Source organism: Tamandua tetradactyla, chromosome 11, assembly GCF_023851605.1.
Source record: "Tamandua tetradactyla isolate mTamTet1 chromosome 11, mTamTet1.pri, whole genome shotgun sequence".
In the NCBI taxonomy this organism is placed as follows: Eukaryota; Metazoa; Chordata; class Mammalia; order Pilosa; family Myrmecophagidae; genus Tamandua; species Tamandua tetradactyla.
This window is the reverse complement of record NC_135337.1, coordinates 49,533,563-49,551,530: the sequence shown is the minus strand read 5'-3', so window position 1 is coordinate 49,551,530 and position 17,968 is coordinate 49,533,563. Positions and strand designations below refer to the sequence as shown.

The 17,968-nt window shown below is 38.9% G+C and overlaps 1 protein-coding gene across 2 annotated transcripts in view; it reads left to right on the top strand.

Moving 5' to 3' along the window:
- Positions 1 to 17,236: 17,236 nt before the first annotated feature.
- The window catches only part of ST6GALNAC3 (ST6 N-acetylgalactosaminide alpha-2,6-sialyltransferase 3), a 563,629-nt gene continuing 562,897 nt past the window's right edge, over positions 17,237 to 17,968 (top strand). For both annotated transcript variants that reach the window (XR_013159396.1, XM_077120577.1), the window contains exon 1: positions 17,237 to 17,355. Coding sequence is in view for 1 of the 2 variants with exons in the window: in XM_077120577.1 (XP_076976692.1) it covers positions 17,338 to 17,355 (18 nt within the window). In the remaining variant the exon portion in view is untranslated. The remainder of the gene's footprint in view (positions 17,356 to 17,968) is intronic.

Sequence of the window (17,968 nt, the reverse complement as noted above, 5' to 3'; positions counted from 1 at the left end):
TTTAGGACTATTTCTACCACTTAATACAGATTTCTAGGTTTATATTTATTCTCCCACAACACTTTAAAGATATTATTTCTATTAACTATTATTATCTATTGTCTACTGTTGCTGAGGAGAAACCAGTGAGTCCAATTATCAGTATGTCTTATTTTCTTCCTCCTGGAGATTTGTGATTTTATTGTTTGTTTTAGATTATCTGAATTTTCACTTAAGATGTGTCTAGTTGTGGATTTGTTTTTTATCATGCTGCTTCAGATTTGATGTGCTTCATAAGTCTAATGGCTTATTCTTTCTCAAATTCTGGAAAATTCTCAGTCATTTCTTTGGATATTGGTTCTTCATTCTCTCTATTCCTTCCTTTTGAAACATGTATCAGATGTATCTTAGGCTTTCTTATTTTAACCTTCCAGTTATTTAACATCCTTTTCATTTTTCACATGTTCAATACCTTTATCTCTTTTTGCTACACTTATGCTGAAATAATTTCCTCAGTTATATCTTCCATGTCATTAATTCTCTTTTTACCCTGTGTTGGGATTTTTATTTCCATGAATATGGTTTTCACTACTAAAATTTCGATTTCATTGTTTTTCAAACATACCTATTTTTTATACTCCCCAGTTCTTGTCTTATGACTTCTGTCTCTACCTTAAGCTGTGAGTTTTAAGTGTGTTTATTTCTAAGTCTCTGTTATTTTCCTCCTTTATTCCAGGTCACAGTGTGTTAATTCCACTCTGTGTTGTTTCTACACCATATTTCCCCATTTGGTTTCAGCACATTTTTTATCATGAGTCCATTCTTAGAAGGTTTTATTTGCAATATGATTCCCATATGGTCTAGGTTTTGGAAGTGGTTTTAGGTTTGCCTCTGCCAGCTCTCTAGAGGTTTCATTGTTCTTGGACTAATTTTTATTTAAAATTCTATGGCAGATTGTATCTCCAAAGTATCTCTCCTCCCACATGCTCTTCTGAAATTTGATCTTGTCATTCTCCCATTAAGAGGGAGTCTGTTTCCCCTTTCCCTGATTTTGGGATGCTCTGTGACTGACTTTGACCAACTGAAATGTAGTAGACGTGACATTGTATAACTTTCAAGACTGAACATCAAGAAATTTCCAAGTGGTGAACTTCACCACTTGTAACACTCACTCTTAGAAGTCAGTCTCCATGTTAGAAGTCTGACTGTCAGAGATGACTCTCTTGTGTGAAGAAGTCCATGCTATGTACATGGGGAGGAGGGAGGCCAAGTGGAGGAGCACCAAAGCCAGACATGTGAGTGGATATTTCCTGAACCTTTCAGCCTCACCTAGCCTAGCCATCAGGTGAGTGCATGAAACCAGTCCCAAACAGGACAGAAGAACCAGCCAGCCAAGCTGTGCCTGACATCCCAATTAACAGATCATGAGCATATAATTTGGATATCCTATACGGTTCCAGGATTCTGATCCATTCAGGTGAGCCTTTTCTACTTATGATATAGGCAGATACCAAGCTGTTTTATCACTTCCTCAGGCTAGTGAGTGAACCCTTTTGAGGCTAACTTTCATGGGCGGGACCTTCATTTTAGATCAGTTCATTGCAAGGATTTGAAATGTACCCTCCCATATTAGGACCCAGACTAATTCTTTGCTCCTCTGGCATAAATTTCTTTGATCATCATAAGGAAGAATGAATAATTATCTTCGCTCTCATGCCATCCTTCTGCTCGCAACTATGTAATGGTTTCCAGTATTCTAAGTCCAATGTTTTCAATGGAACAAAAATTGTATCTTTTAGTTCAAGATATTTTTATCCAATGAAAATTCCACTTTTCCTATCTTACTACTTCTGTTTGCATATCTGCACTACCAACTGAACTACCACCTCTTCCTCTCCATACCCGACTCCACATCCTGTCTCCACAATTTTGCACATTATTTTCTTTGCATGGATTGTATGATTCTCTGCTGCCCATATTTAAATTTCATCCATCTTTCAGATTCTGATAAACTGGTTCTTTTTCCTTAAAGCCTTTCTTGATATCTCAAACTAGCAATCTCTCCCTTCATTCTAATATTATTATTATTATTATCTTTACCTGTATCTGTCTTGTGACTTTGACCTTCTCAGGATATTACAGCAAATGGTTTAGAGCAGGAGTTGACAAATTACAGGCCACTGGCCAAATGCTGCCCACTGCCTGTGTTTTAGGAATAAAGTTTTCTTGGAACACATTAATGCCCATTCATTAACATATTGTCTACAGGTATATAGACAATACAATGGCAGAGTTAATTAGTTGTGATAGAGACTTTGTGGTCTGCAAAGTCTAAATAATTTAGAAAACATTTGCTGATCCTTGTTTTAAAGCATAAGAAATAGACTTTGGATCACCCCTTAACATTTAGCAGCTGTTTGATCCACAGGCTTGCTATGAAGTTCAAGTGATAGAATATGGATGGATTTTTGAAACATTTAAAGCATGAATCCTGAATATTACTATTGTTGTTACTTTTGACCTAACTTAGATTATGTTATGATTTATCTCTAACTGAATAAACAGTTATAAGGAAATGGAAAGAAATTAGAAATAATGTGGCATTATGTTACATTACATTCTTTTTATAAAGGTGTATAGATGTGTGTGCACACATGGGATTCTGCAGACATGAGCTTCACGGAAGCAAATTCCTAGGTTAAGCTTAGAAATAGGGAAGATTTTCCCTTTGTAAGCCCTAATGTGGAATGTCATGATCACAATATAGACATGGGTTAGTGTGTACCAGCCCATCTTTGGTTGTGTGTGCAAAACACCCATTTTAAGATGGGATTCAGAAAGTGAAGTCTGCCTTCCATTTCTAGTCAAGAAATGATCTCTCACCTTTTTTTTTTCAGAGACATTTTGGAAAATAGAACATCAAAGATGGTTTATCAGTATAGAATGAATAAGATAAGTAAGAGACCATTGTTAAAAACAAAAGCAAAAAAAAATGAGGCTGACTGCATATTAACTGCTCAAAGGAAGTAGGAAATGGAGCCTTCATTTTAACCAAATCTCTGAGTCAGTGGTATTTTCAAAGAAGTAATGTGTGTAACCATCAGGCAATTTGGGTTCCTTATCCCTTCGGGGATGTTATTAAATTTTCTTCTAGGAAGGAGATCCTAGTAAACTACAATTTGTTTTCTCCACTGTTTGTGCAGTCTGTGCACTGCACAATTTTTGCAACGGGTGTAAATGGGGGTGTTTAAGGAGCCTGGCATCATGCCGAGCTTCAGGGCCTCTTTAATTAGACAGAAGCTGTCAAGAAAGATGGATAATACTCCCTTTGTTAGGGTAACACAGCGGCTTTCAAAATCATATTTGTTTTAAAACTCAATGCATTTGCACACAACCTTGAAGAGGAATCCAGTTTAAATATAAATTTGATTGGAGATGTTTGGTTTCAAAAACATAACAAATACTGACAGGCCTTTGAAAATCAGGAGTTGCTGTGAGGGTGCCATAAAGAGTTCACTCTAACTTTGAAATTTGCTGGTAAACAACTTATATTAGCTTAAGGGAACGATAAGACATGTGGATACTTCGAATATGAGAGAAGAATTGTAAAAGGTTTTCTTCAGGGAGAACTAAATTTAATGAAAGCAGATCCTTGGTTCTATTTTTTTCTTTCTTGGACATCTACATCTCTAAGTAAATTTATACAGCAGTGATATGATATAAATTGTGGAAACTTTCCAATTTCTAGGAATTTCATTTACTTGGGCAAGAATATTAAGACAGTGTATTGCTTCTAAAATATCCCAGTGATGAAAGCCACATCACCTAAAAAAAATATTTCCTAGGGCTAATGGCTTTTCCGTAGTGTACTGATATCTTAAAGAAGTATTTGCTATAAGAGAAATGACCCAGGGGTAGAATCCGTTGTTGAGATCCTGCCTAGGTCACTGATAGAATGGAATGCCTTTTGTTGTTTGTTTATTCCAATGTGACTTTATTATGTACAATACTGGATTACAGAATAGGCAAACTACAAATTCTAAGAGCGCCACCAAAACAAGACACCAAGGAAGAAAAGAATTTGGATGGTCAAGAAGTTTATAGTATATATATATATACACACGCATCATCAAAATAAATTTTATGAGGAAAAACAAGAAGTTTGTTGGACTTCCTTGGAGCTAATTTGTGTATAGTATGGTGTGATGGTTAAATTGACTAGGTTATGGTGCCCAGTTGTGTGGTCAGGCAGGCACTGGCTAGCCTGTTACTGTGAGGATTTAAGTCATTAGTCAGTGGATGGCACCTATGACTGGTTACATCTACAATCAACAAAGGAGAGGAGTCTATCCAATCAGTTGAAAGCGTAAAGGGGAGAACTGATAATATCAGCAGATGAATTTCTATTCAACTTCAGCCAGCCGGCTCCTCTTAGGGAATTCATTGAAACCTACATCAGAGTTCTTCAACTTGTGGCCTGTTCTAGGGAATTCAGACTTGCCAATTCCCACATTTGCATGAGCCAATTCCTACAATCCATATCATAATATTTACATATCTATATCTATCTATTATCTATCTATCTATCTATCTATCTATCTATCTATCTATCTATCTATCTATCTATCTATCTATCATCTATCTATGTATCTCTTTTGTTTCTGTACCTCTCGAGAACCCTAATACATGTGGTGTCCATGTTGAATTATTTAGAGAGTGAGAGGGCACCCTACTATTTTCAATGCTTAGGGCCTTTAAACATGACTATGAGGCCTTGATAATGTGTCTTGCATCTTACTAGGCTTTCAGAGGAAATCAATGGCAAAAAAGACCCAGCCCTTTCCATAAGGAGCCTATGACTTACACAAATCTAAGAGAAACAATTATAGACCTCACCACTATATTATTTAGTTATAATTGTGTTTGCTTAATGTTTTATTTGGTTTGACTATATTGTAAACTGTCATACTGACAGAGTATTTTATTAAATTGTTAAATACCCATTTGATCTAAATATAGTTAATTAGCAGTTCTCAATTACATGCCATAAGAGATAACCCACCACACTGCAGGCAATTGATCAGAAAACTCCTCTGGAAGTTTGCTTGACTATAGCTCAAAAGATCAGTAACTATGAAAGTAAGCTACATGGGAATCCAACTAACTGGAACCCTCAAGTAATTGGATTTTTTTCCCTTGCACTTTTGTTTGATGAAAAAGAAGCAATGCTAAGACAACAAGACAACAACCAATATGAGAAATTTTAAAAGCAGGTTCCAGAGCATGATTCTTGGTTCGTATATACCCAGCCCAATTTCCGACTCCATCTTCTTCTATAGCTGTTTAGTGAAAACTATTATTGCTAATGATGACTCTGGGAAACCATCAGCCTTTAAGGAAATATTAATTATGTTTGCAGTATTGCTCTTATAAAGTAGACAAGCATATTCAGAAACAATTTTTTTTAACAACAAGGATTGGGGCAAAAGAGTTTTCTATGTAACTTTTAGTTCTATTTACCGAACCATAGTTTTAATTATTCGGTTCTCCCCCAAGCTTTGAGGTAATTAAGTTTTATTATGTCTGGAGATGTGCCCTGTGGCTTGACATCCTTCCCAGGGTCTCTAAGGATGGCAAAATCGCTAAGCAGGCTTACCAAAGGGATTCATCAACAAAGCCATCCATGTGCCCAAGGAAATCTTTACTCCAGCTTTGGGAAAGCTCACTGAATTCAAAGAGCCCCACAGCTGAGTTGCTGGGATAGAAAACTTCATAAAGTGAGAAAGAGAAAAAGCAACGCTTGGCTAATGCCTGCTAATTGCTTTACTTATACCATTTCCTTTGTTCTTCACAAAAATGCTCTGAAGTCATTGTTCTCTCAGAATTCCCATTTTTCAGGTAAGAATGCTGAGGTTGTATTTAAAAGAATTTCTTTTTGCCAAAAACATGTAACCTGTATCTAATCATGAGCAAACAATCAGACAAATCAAAATTGAAGGACATCCTGGAAAACAACTTTTTAAAACAAGAGTTAAAAACAACTCTTCAAAACTTGAAAGACAAAACAAGCAGAACTATTCTAAATGAAAGGAAATGAAAGACAACTGATAAATTAAAAGCAGTGCATGATCTTTGACTGGTTCCTGGTTAAAGACAAAAACAACAACAATAAAGAATATGTTTGCTGTGACGGGGACAATTAAAATATTACTTAAATGTGATAACAATATGTGGTTAGGTGCACGATTATCTTTGATGCTAGAAGAAAGACATGCTAGTATATTTAGAACCGAAATGTTTTACTGTCTTTGTTTACTCTGTGTTAGTTTGCTAGCTGCCAGAATGTGATATACCAGAACTGGAATGGCTTTTACAAAAGGGAAGTTCAATAAGTTGCAAGTTTACAGTTCTAAGGAAGTGAAAGTGTCCAAATTAAGGTACAAACAAGAGGTAACCTTAATTCAAGGAAGGTCCATGAGTTAGGGAGACGTCTGTCCACTGGGTAGTCACGTGGGTGACATCTGCCTCTCCAGGTTCTGGCTTGCTTAACATCTCATGGTGACGTCTCCTGGGCTCCAAGCATCTTCAAACATCCATGTCTCTGTCCTCCATGTGTCCACATCTGTGTCAGCTCTGCTGAGAAGTTTCTGTCAGCTCGGAGGCTTCTGTCTTCTCTGTCGTTTGTCCAAAATGTTTCCTCTTTTAAAAATTCTAGTAATATAATCAAGACCCACCTGGAATAGGTGGAGTCACATCTCCATCTAATCAAAATTAATATCCACAATTGGGTGTATCACATCTCTGTGGAGACCATCTATTCAAGTTTCCAACCTACAGTATTGAATCAGTGTTAAAAGAAAGAGTTGCTCCTACAAGATTGGATCAGGATTAAAACATGGCTTTTGTGGGGTATATAATAGACTCAGAGCAGCACACAGCACACTCTCTAATGTTTCAGGTGTGTGTGTGTGGAGAGAGAGACAAAGAGAGAGAGAGAGACAGAGAGACAGAGAGAAGTGGCAAAATGTTAACAATACCTGCGTCTCTGTGATGTGTATGTAGGATTGTTCCTTGTATTATTCTTTCAACTCTTCTACAGGTTTGAAATTTCTCAAAAAAAAAAAAAAAAAGAAGTGAAAGTTTGGGAAATCCATAAGAAAGCTGAGTTTCAGGGAGGTTAAATAATGAGCAGCAGAGGCAAGCTTTAAATCCAGGTCTTTCTGTGTTAGCTGTAGCCCCAACTCCCTGCACACAAGTTACCTACCATCTGGCTGGGAAAATGAGACATCACTTTCGAAAAATTGGCTCTCAACACAAGGAGGCATATGCCAACTGCCAAATGAGTCAGAGTAAGTCAAGATCAGAGGAGTTGGGAGGGGGAATTGAATACTGCAAATGCCTATAAAGCTAGGAACTGTGTCTACCGTGTTCATATATCCAGCTCCTTGCACACAGTAGGACATCCCCCAGATTTGTTGAATAAATGTTTCCAATTAGGATGGTCATCATATAGAATGTAGCTGTTGAGTTAGGCTTTTAAAAATGGGTTGAATTTTGATCACTGACAAGGAGAAGGGAAGATGGTCCAAGTGGAGGAATGGGAAGTGAAAACAAATGCAAGAAAAAATGAAAGAAAAGTAGGGATGGGGTGGGAGAGAGAAAACTGCGGAGATTTGGATAAAGTTATTTAGCAGATTATCCTTATGTTTGCCCTTTAGCCTTGTTTCATACTTAGACTTTGGTGATGGTTTTAGAAAGATAGCATTTTGTGCTTTTTGTTTTCATGTCCTCTTATTGTCCTCCCCCACATTTTGGAGTAGGAGATATCTTTCTTATCATTAAGGTCAGCATGGGTTTTAGCTTAAAGCATCCTGAACAAAAATGATATCTGGGCATGTCCACTTTGAGGAGCAGCGGTAAGAGAAATCTTTGCAGGACTCAGAGTATTTCACTTGACAGCATGTCTTTGCTTATCATTCAAGATGAAACCTTGGCTAAATCTCACCTGAGGTGCCACTGCAGAATACTAGCTTGTTGACTGTGAGCAAGGCTGGCTGGCGTGTGAGGTCTCTGTCACTGCGTACCCTGTGGAAGTATTGTCCCAAATCCATCATTTTTCTAAATGCTCCCACTCAATGCCAGACTTGGTTTGTCTTCTGACTATGCATGCTTTCTAGAAATTACCCTTCAGCTGACCCCACAGCACACTATAGTGATGTCACTCCCAATCCCGGGCTGCAGACAAGAGAGGCCTGGGAAGAGGAGAAAATTTACCATTGAAGGCAAACAGGGAAAGCATTTGTCTCTCATCACAGGCTCAATGCCAGGCATACACATTTCAGGGCCCAGACAGTGAGCATACAGCCACACATGGACTCTGAGGTGGGAGTGTGGAGATTCAGAGTGGAATGCGGGACCAGAAAGAGACTGGGGTAGGAGAGGACTCTGTAGAATGAAAGAGATTTGATGTGTTGGTAGGGAAATTTTGGGTTTCACAGAAAGGAGGCTCCTGCAGAGGGCTCCTAAGAAATGTTGTAAAATTTCCATTTCGAATATGATAGATTCTCTCCTTCCTGAAACGGATTGAGCTAACAATAGAGGTTGAGTTCAAATGCCTCCTTAAGACCTATGAAGACTGGACAGAAGCTAGGTCTGTGTAATTGCTTCATATCATTAAAAAAATAGATGGAGCACTCCTGTAGACAAAGGGCCCTCCTCCTACTTACTTTCTCTGAGTCCTTCCTGAGCTCAGCAAGTGAATTATTGGGTTTGTTGAAAATAAGGAAAAAACCAAAGAGGATAGTTTAGAAGGGGTGAGAAATCAGTTATTCATCAGTAATTCAATCACTATTATCTATATAGCTAGAACTTTAGGTATATTTTATCTAACATCTGGCCAGGAGATAGGTAGGAAGTATGTGTGTGTGGGTTTGTGTGTGTGTGTGTGTGTGTGTGTGTGTAGCAGAAGAAAATGGAAAGAAAATAAAACAAAGGATATTTTTTGAGTCAGTAGGTAAATATTTCCTTTGTAAAGCATCAAATTTTTTGATGGAGTACGATGATATGTCTGGGGCTGGAGGGGAAATAAATACTATGATACTTGGACATATTTTAGAATTATTTATTATAATTACTTACGATTTTTATGAACCCTGTTTATTAAATTCTTTGAGGGATCTACCATTCATTCAGCCAGTACTAATAAGTACCTCTATATGCTTTTCCAGCTGCCTAAATTTGTTGAGAGTAGGTCCAAGATATCATATCAGTCAAAATTCATAATGGCATGTACAATGAATATGAATACTAGTGGGAGACAACTCTCAAAGGTTCTCTCAAGTTTCAGTATGTCTTGTGAGCACAGACACAGACTGTCTTTGTTCTAACTATCTTTCCAAGGATGTTTATGTAGTGACCAGCCTTGAAAAATAGAGATAATATTTCCCATGGCAGCAACAGGCCAACATACTTACTGTCCATTATAAAAGATTTGGGTTCCCTAAGTTCAGAGTTCTCTATAACACAACCCAGGGTGGGTGCAGGCATCTGATCTTCTTTTCATTACTTTGTAAAAATTTGGGCTTGGGGAATGGGTGCAAATGCTGATACTCTACTTGTGAGTAACTGCTGTGAGTAATAAACAGCCATGTGTCTCTGATCCAGGAGTCTTGTGGCTTTAGCCCATAACTATAGGAATGTGGCATGTAACTTAATTTGCATGTAGAGTAAAATCTCAAATCCTTCACAAATTTTGTCAATTGCTTTGAGTATCTCATTTTATTTAGATAAATACTTGACACAACCTACTACTTTTTCAAGGTAGAACACCCCCATGGTCTTTAATTTTCTTGTTGAGTTTAAACTGAAAAATTTCCTTCAGAGAAAGAGGGTAATGGATGGTGTAAGAGAAGGAGGAAGTGAAATGGGTAATAAGAAAATTAAAAATGGTAAAAAGCAAAAAACAAACAAACAAAAACAATCAAAACAGCTCAAAGAAAGGAGCAGGACATAGGTACTAAACTTTTTTTAAAAATTTAGGACTGGGGTTTAATGGCTATGATAATAGATATTCTTGTATTGAAAATACAGAGAGGTTGTTTATAGAGAGAGGTAGTTTACTAGTTTCACATTTTTAAATGACAAAATTTTATTGCAACTTCGGAATAGTGAACACTGTGAGGAGCTCATTTAAAATGAAGCTGATGAAGGAAGAATAAAATAGACATTTTTCTAGTGTTCAAATCATGCAGTATTTGTCATAAATACTGCTGAATTCACCACTTGGAAGGGAAGACTAATCTTATTTGGAACATGCCATTATTTAGAATATAGATTTTTACTAAATCTTACTTATAAAGGTGTCAGTAAAAACTGAAAACTCAGTTATTTAAATATTTGATGACTCTGAAAATCCAGACTTCTTCAGCTATTAGAGAAAGCAGGTTTATTTTTAAGATTCTATTCATTTCATTTTAATGAAAATAAAGATAAAATAAAGTGGAACAAACTAAAAAAAAATTACATTGTAAGACAGAGTCTTTTTTTAAAAATAGAATGAATATCAGATAAACACAATGTACCATAACTGATTAGAAATACTGTACATTATGATTTAAAGAAAAATCATGAGGAAATAAGTGAGCTTCCACTTTGAAGCAAGCATCACTGATTTCTCAATCAACTGAGAACACCCATGGAGGTAATTATAGGCCCTCTTGTCATTAAACATGGACTGAAAAGCCATCTAAATCAAGTAATCACCATGTTGATTAAAAATAAGAAATATAAATATTATCTGATTTATGACTTGTAGAGAAATACAAGATGATCTCAGAAAATCACTTGTGGTGGAGAAATTAACAACACATTCAAAATTCTTTACTTCAGAACCTTCGAGTTATGTTCAAAATGTCAGATTTTATAAAGTTGTGGTTGCTAATATCTTCTCACCTGGCAATCTTAGTTATCTCTTCACAGTTGAATGAATCAGATCAAGTTTAATCAACACTTATTCAGACTTCATTGCTGTATTTCCTTGCTGGAGTGCAGAGAGGTGAAAGTATACAAAGAACAAAATCATCCAGGAAGCCTGAAATCTGGTTGGGAATTAAGATTAAAACTAAAAAGGCAGAATAAGGATTTAGAAAAATGGTTCAAGTTAATACTGGAAGAAAGATAACCAATTAGGATGGGATTAATTGCCAAAAGAATTTTGTAAATAGTAATTGCTAGAATTCAAAGAGTGGGAAACCACAGTAGATGCACATGGCCTGCAAAGACATTGAAGGCCAAAAAGGTCTTGAAAGATGTGAAATCTGGCCGTATGGAGACTGCAAAGGTCAAGTTAGGGGTCAGCAAATGATTGCCTGTGGGCCAAGTCTGGCCTGCAGACTGTTTTTGTACTGCTAGAGAACCAAGAATAATTTGTATATGTTAAAATGGCTGAGGAAAAAATGAAGAGAAGAGTATTTCCTGACATGAAAATTATATGAAATTTAAATTTCAATGTCCATAAATAAGGTCTGATTGGAACGCAGCCCCAGCCTACTTGTTTATGTCTATGGCTGCTTTTATGCTACAATTGCAGAGTTGACTAGTGACAGATACCAAATGGCCCACAAAGCCTAAAATTTTTACTATCTGGCCTTTACTGACAAAGTTTGCTGACCCCTGGTGTGAGTGGATAATGGGCAATAATTGTGGAAAGGAATGTTGGCAGGCCCATAAATACACCCACCCTGGAGCTTAGATGTTATTGTTTAACAGGAGCCTTTGAAGGTGTTGAATATAGGAGGAGCCAATCCACAAACAATCTGCTTCCCAAACACATCACCCAGGCTTGCAGATGTTTGTTGAATGAACAAATGGACAAGAGTTTTCAGATTTCTAAGACACCCGTTGCTTTATACGTGTTGGAAGTGTCTCTTTACACTCTGAGGTTATCCCCATTCTAGCCAGCGAGGTAGGCTGTGAGCAGCTCTCACCCAGTAACAGTACTTCTAGCGGTAAGAGTGCATTCAGGTGGACTCCTCCTTGGATGCTTCTTCTGTGGATTGCATGGCATTATTCTACCTCCTACACCAGCTCAGGCATAAATACAACAAGTAAGGATTGGAGGAGATTCTTAGAAGATTCAACGAATTAGCAAAAATCCTAGCTCTCTCTAGAGGGTTAGTGAGGGCCAGACCATTAGAGGAAATCATTTAGGTAAAACAAACTGCAGAAGACAGCCTCCTGGGGGTGTTCCCATCAGAGCCACTAGGGCTCTGGGATACATTTCAAATACTAAATTTCCACTGCCACTGGGCCACCGTTGCCCACCCTCCACCCTAATATTTTAAGACAGCATGAAACCAAACCTCACACAGAGGCGAACCCTAAGAAGGGTGGAGAGAAACACGTATGCAAAAACCTCACAATAAAACGAAAACAAACTCTGGGAAACATGGTTAAGAAATATCAGACTCAGTTAATAATGGAGGCTTCTCTAGCTTTGGAGAAATCCGATGGAAACTAAATTCAAACTATATGCCAGTGTTTCCAGCCATATTTACTTTCAAGTGATTATGTCTTTACAGAAACCTTAAGGAGGAACTCTTTAAGAAAAACGAATCTGGTTAAAAGATACACTTTTCTAACTTGGGAAAATTAGGTAGAGGATATTAATTTCAGATCTTTTCTCTTTTAATTAAAAACATCTTTTTTTTTCTTTTATCATTTGAAAAAAAATTGAGAAAATTCCAATAGAAAGAGTTGAGATGAATGAGGAAATATATAATATTAAAAAATGCAATTTTAAATCATCCATCGCTTGTCTTGGATTTCAACCCAAGCAGGTTTCAACATAGTCAAGGATAATGATGAATTCTGGATTAGAACTGTGTAAAAGTTTGAAAGGCGCAAAAAGCTCAAGAGTTAAGAATGTAAAGTGGATGACATCTTGGAATGATCTATCTAAAATATGGGGAAATAAAATTTAACCCTTGAAGTTAGTATATTCTCATAAATATCCAGCTTAAAGGCACAGCCACCAATGGACAAAGGCACAGAGGAAGATACAGACACACAAATGAACACGGGCAGATGCAAGATTTAGGACATGAAAAAATTCCTAGGTGAAAATTTGTAACAGTGCAGTGATTTGGCTCAGAAAATAAAAGAATGACTTTCCTCTATCACATTTTCTAATGGATCTTCTAGTTATAGTCTCCTATGGAAGCATAATTTATCTAGTGGATGACAGGAAGAGTTTTATGATATCTGGAATTCATTTAAAATCTTCAGATGGGAAAATTGAAATCCAATTAAAACCTTAATACATTACTCTGTGCTGAATATAAATATATTAAATTAATATGTGTGCAGGCTGAAATTGGAGAAGTTATGGGAGTCTGCATTTTAATTCTATTTATATCAGGAAACTGTTCGTCAGAATTCTGTTCTGAGAATTACTTGGTAATGGGGCTATTTAAAATGTAGCAAAAATTGAATTTAAATAGGAAATTGTTGTCCACGACTTGTCAGAACTCATGAGGGGTCAGCTTCAAGGCACATTGTGATCTCATTGGTGAAAGGCCTGTGAGGAAAGGGAGATAGGCCAACTAGAGCCAAAAAGAGTCCTAGAGTAGCTGGTACAGTAGTAGGCCAACCTGCAAGTGTCTTGCCATGAAGAGATGCAAGGGTTGACGGGCTTTAGGTATTTGGGGCCCCTAGTAGTACAGGATACAATAGTGAGAGTCTCTGGTGGGAAGTAATTTTTGTGGGCATAAGGTGGTAACAGTTTAGTTGTGGGGAGACTTGGATGGGATGAGCAATGTCTTTGTTAAAGGACCCAGGGGCTGGGGGTTAACAGATACAGGTAAGAAGTGGAGGATACTGCTTATCCTAGGTTTTCTGGCTACCAAATTTAAGACAACAGACAAAAACGAAATGATGCCAAATGGTAGAGATTAGGGTCCTAATACTAACCAGCTATGTGGGGGTGGTTAAGATGGCAGGCTCAGAAATCAGACTTCCTGGGTCCAAATTCTGTTCCTCCATTTATAGCTGGAGATGATAATATCCATGCAGATGTTTTGAGGAGCCAATGGGATATTGCTTATAGTTGTGAGATGCCTTCGTTATGTCATTACTTTTGGAAACAGAGGTCTTTGACTTTTGGGGGGAGTGGGGAGCTATAAATCACATAACTTGAGGTTCGGAAAATTATGCCACACCTATGACCTAGGCTAAGCTGTTTCTTGGCTAAAAATTCCTTGCCACACCCTACTACCACTCCTTAAACCTGGTTGTAACTTTGTGCTGGTTTGAAACTGTTTTGTGCCCCAGAAAAGCCATGTTCCTTTAATCTAATCTTGCAGGGGCAGGGCTATTCTTGGGTGGGATCTTTTAATTAAGTTGTTTCCATGGAAACGCGACCCTGCCCACTTAAGGAAGCTCTTAATCTGCTTGCTGGAATCCTTTAAGGGAGAGACATTTTGGAGAGAGTTCAGAGCTGAGAGAAGTTAAGAGGAATGGAAACAACCCATGAGAATCCAGAAGGACCCACAAGAGCTGAGAGAGTCATTTTGAAACCAATCCAAGGAGAGAAGGGCCAGCAGACATCGCCATGTGCCTTCCCACATCACAGAGGAACCCTGGAAGCCATCAGCCTTTCTTCAGTGAAAGTATCTTTTTGTTGATGCCTTAATTTTGACATTTTTATGACCTTAGAACTGTAAATTTATAGCCTAATAAATCGCCTTTGAAAAAACCAACACACTTCAGTATCTTGCATTTCGGTAGCTTTAGCAAACTGAAACAACTTTCATTCCTTACTAGGTCCAGAACCAGTTTTTATTTTCATCCGCCTGTTTTTTTTTTTTCAGAGCTGTCATCTGAAAGAGTGAGCTTTAAGATTGCTTTGTAAAATTTATGGTGCAGGTTCATTCTGGAATCTACTGAGTTTGCTTTTATATTGTCTTAAATGTGTCTCTAATAGTATTTGTATTTAGGTACAACTTGTGGATGCTAATATAAATAACATTTTGTGAAGAGTGGACATAGGTGGGGAGTGGTTTATTGGGAAAACCATACCCAAGTAGATTGATGGAGTTAGTAGAATCCTAACCATATCATTCCCAAATTACAAGATGGTAAATGATTTTACCTGATTAGTGCCCATCTTTATGAGAAACACAAGGTCAACTGCAATCACCCTAATTATCCTCTCACCATCTTCCATCCAAGATTTTTTTCTTTAGATAAAAATAAAAGCTACCATTTAAAAAGTGCTAATATTTATCCAATTATCCATTAAGTGCATTTACAAACATTATCTCATTAATTCTCATGATAGCTATTATTATCTAAGCTGAGGACTAAGGAAAGGTTAAAAAAATTAATTCCACCCAACAGGAAAGTGTTCAGAAGAGCTGTCCTGAGTCCTTGCCCCTCCCCCCTGCTGCCCTTCCTGTCCCAGTCCCTCTTTCCTTAGAGCTTTGCTTTCACTTTGGTTAAGATCCTCACTGTGTTTTGTTAGCATGCATATCTTATCTTTCGCACTTAACTGTGAGCCTGAGAAGATGTTAGAGACCACAGAAGTCCTAAGTCATTCTTTTGTCCTTGACAAATTGTATAGTAGCTCAACAAATGTTTTACTTTCCAGTTAGTTAATTCAAAGGTTTGTTGAATGAGTCAAAGATGTACTGGGTTTTCTTGGCCCACTAAAGACCATGAGTCAAAGTAGCAACTTAAAATATACAGTCATAATCAAGGATTTCTTATTGCAAACACACCTTATCTTCCAGGCAGATCAAAGGGCTGGTGCAGGAAAGAGTGGGAGAGCAGGGTATCCTGCCCCCAGAGAGACTGGAATAGCTTCCCTTGGGAGCAGACAGTTCATTTATATAGTCTCAGCTTCTGCAAACTTCTGTTTGTAGTTTCCCCGTTTTTTTCAGGGTTTTAAATGTTCTCATTAAGAAAATACTGAATCCCTTGAAAGCCGGTTTCTGCCTTGTGGGTTGTGAGCCAACCCCATGACGCCATATCCATCACCAGCCCACACCGCTTTTCTGTGACTCCAAAGAGGCATAATAGACAGGGCTTCTAGTAAGCAAAACCTCTTTTGGGTAAATATTTCGGGACTAGTTTTAAGATTTCTCTGACAGACCAAGTGGTTAAAAAAAAAAATCTGTGTATATATACAGAATGCTTTTCCCCTGCTGTATGCATTCCTGGTAGAAGTCACTCAGTTTCTCTTAGTCGTCCTTGCTTGGGAATTGGGCTTTCCTTTTTGATTTTCGTGTGCAAAGGGCCTGCTGAGCAGGGTGGAGAGGACTGGAAATATTCCTTCTTCCAGCGGCCCCCTCTCTAGAACTGCAATATTGCCTTTTGTTTCAGCATCAGAGAGTTCAGGTCGGAGGGTGCAAAATGACTTCTCTGGATTTCAGAGTCTAAGAGGAAAGTTTAGCTATACCCTTGTTACTGAAGTTGCGAGTCGTAGCTAAGCTAGTAGCAGGAAAGAGGAAAGCCCCTGGGTGTATACACAATCACCCACACGTTACACACATTCTTTATATATACGCACTTTTTTTTTTCAGAAACACACGTCCAGCAGGAAACAACAAAGCATTATACATATGCACATAAAAATACTATAAATGTTTTCTATGTATGGTGTAAGCTTACGGCGTTTTTGATTGATATATATTTGTGCTGCCTTATTAATGGCAATTAATTTAAGTTATGACCATTACAGAGTTTTTAAGCAGTGAGTGCTTTATCCTTAAACAGCCCAGGTAAAACCAGCGCTCCTTTTGAAGAATCCGTTTGATGTGCCCAAAACCAGTAGAGTGGCGATTCCAAACCTATTTAACTTTTTAAAAAGTGTGTTACCACTGCAAGCAAGGCGCTCTCTGATCTCTTAGAAAAGACCGAACCTACGAGAAGAAAGAGCTGCTTTCTCTCCCTAGCAGGACCCAGATCCCTGCCTTCTGCCGATCAAACTTTCTAAACGTTGAAAGAAGAAAGATTTACGGGGGTGGGGGAAGCGGGCAAGACTGAAGAAAAAGGTAGAACCCATAGATTTACTGCAGCTGCTGCTACCGCGGCGGCCGCCGACACCCGCGCCCGGGACGGCACGTGACCTGGGGGGCGGGGCCGCAGGGCCACCAGCCAGTGGACGAGGCCGGGGGCGGGGCCTCGGCGCTGGGGGCGGGGCCTATGCCCGCGCAGCTCCCGCCGCGGTCCCCTTTTTTGGATCTGCGGGAATGTGCTCTAGAGTAGCCCTGCAGCGGTACCAGCCTGCAGCCTGCAGCCCGCACAGCCCCTGACCCAGGCGCGCCCGCTTCTCGGCGGCGGGAGGGCCGGCGGAGCGCCATGGCCTGCATCCTGAAGGTAACGACTCGAATCCGTGGCTCGGACGCGAGGTTGCCGAGCCCCTTCTTTGCTGCTAAGAGGCGCGGAGTCAGCCGCGGTCCCACCGCATCCTCATCTCAGTTGTCCTTTCCTGGCATTGGTTTTCTTTTTGTTCCTTTGGCAAATGCATATGGAGGGAGATTCTGAAACATGCAGCTGGCACGGCTTCTCTCCCCACCATTCCTGCCTGCTAGCGCCTGCACTGAAGGAGCTGCAGGCTGTTGGCTGCAGGGGGAGAGCAGGGCTGTGTGCCCAAGAATGGGAATGGCAGGGAGGGGACGGGTGCCCACTCGGGTCCCACGTCTCGGTGGAGCCTGAGTCCTTTCAGGGGCCCCAGGAAGAGGAGGACTGGATGGGCATATGTGGGCGATGTTGAGGGGTCGAGTGTTTTGAATGGGGGGCCAGGTGAAAGGGATTTGAGCGTTTGATAATGTGAAGACAAACTTCTGAGTTTGCAAGTAGTCCTTTACAAATGAGTTTTCACCGGCATTTGCTAACTTTAAGTGCCATTAGCTGTACTTTGGAAAAGTTTACAGGAGGATGCACTTATTAGAAAAGTCTCGGACCCTCCTTATGCTAGAATGACTTTACT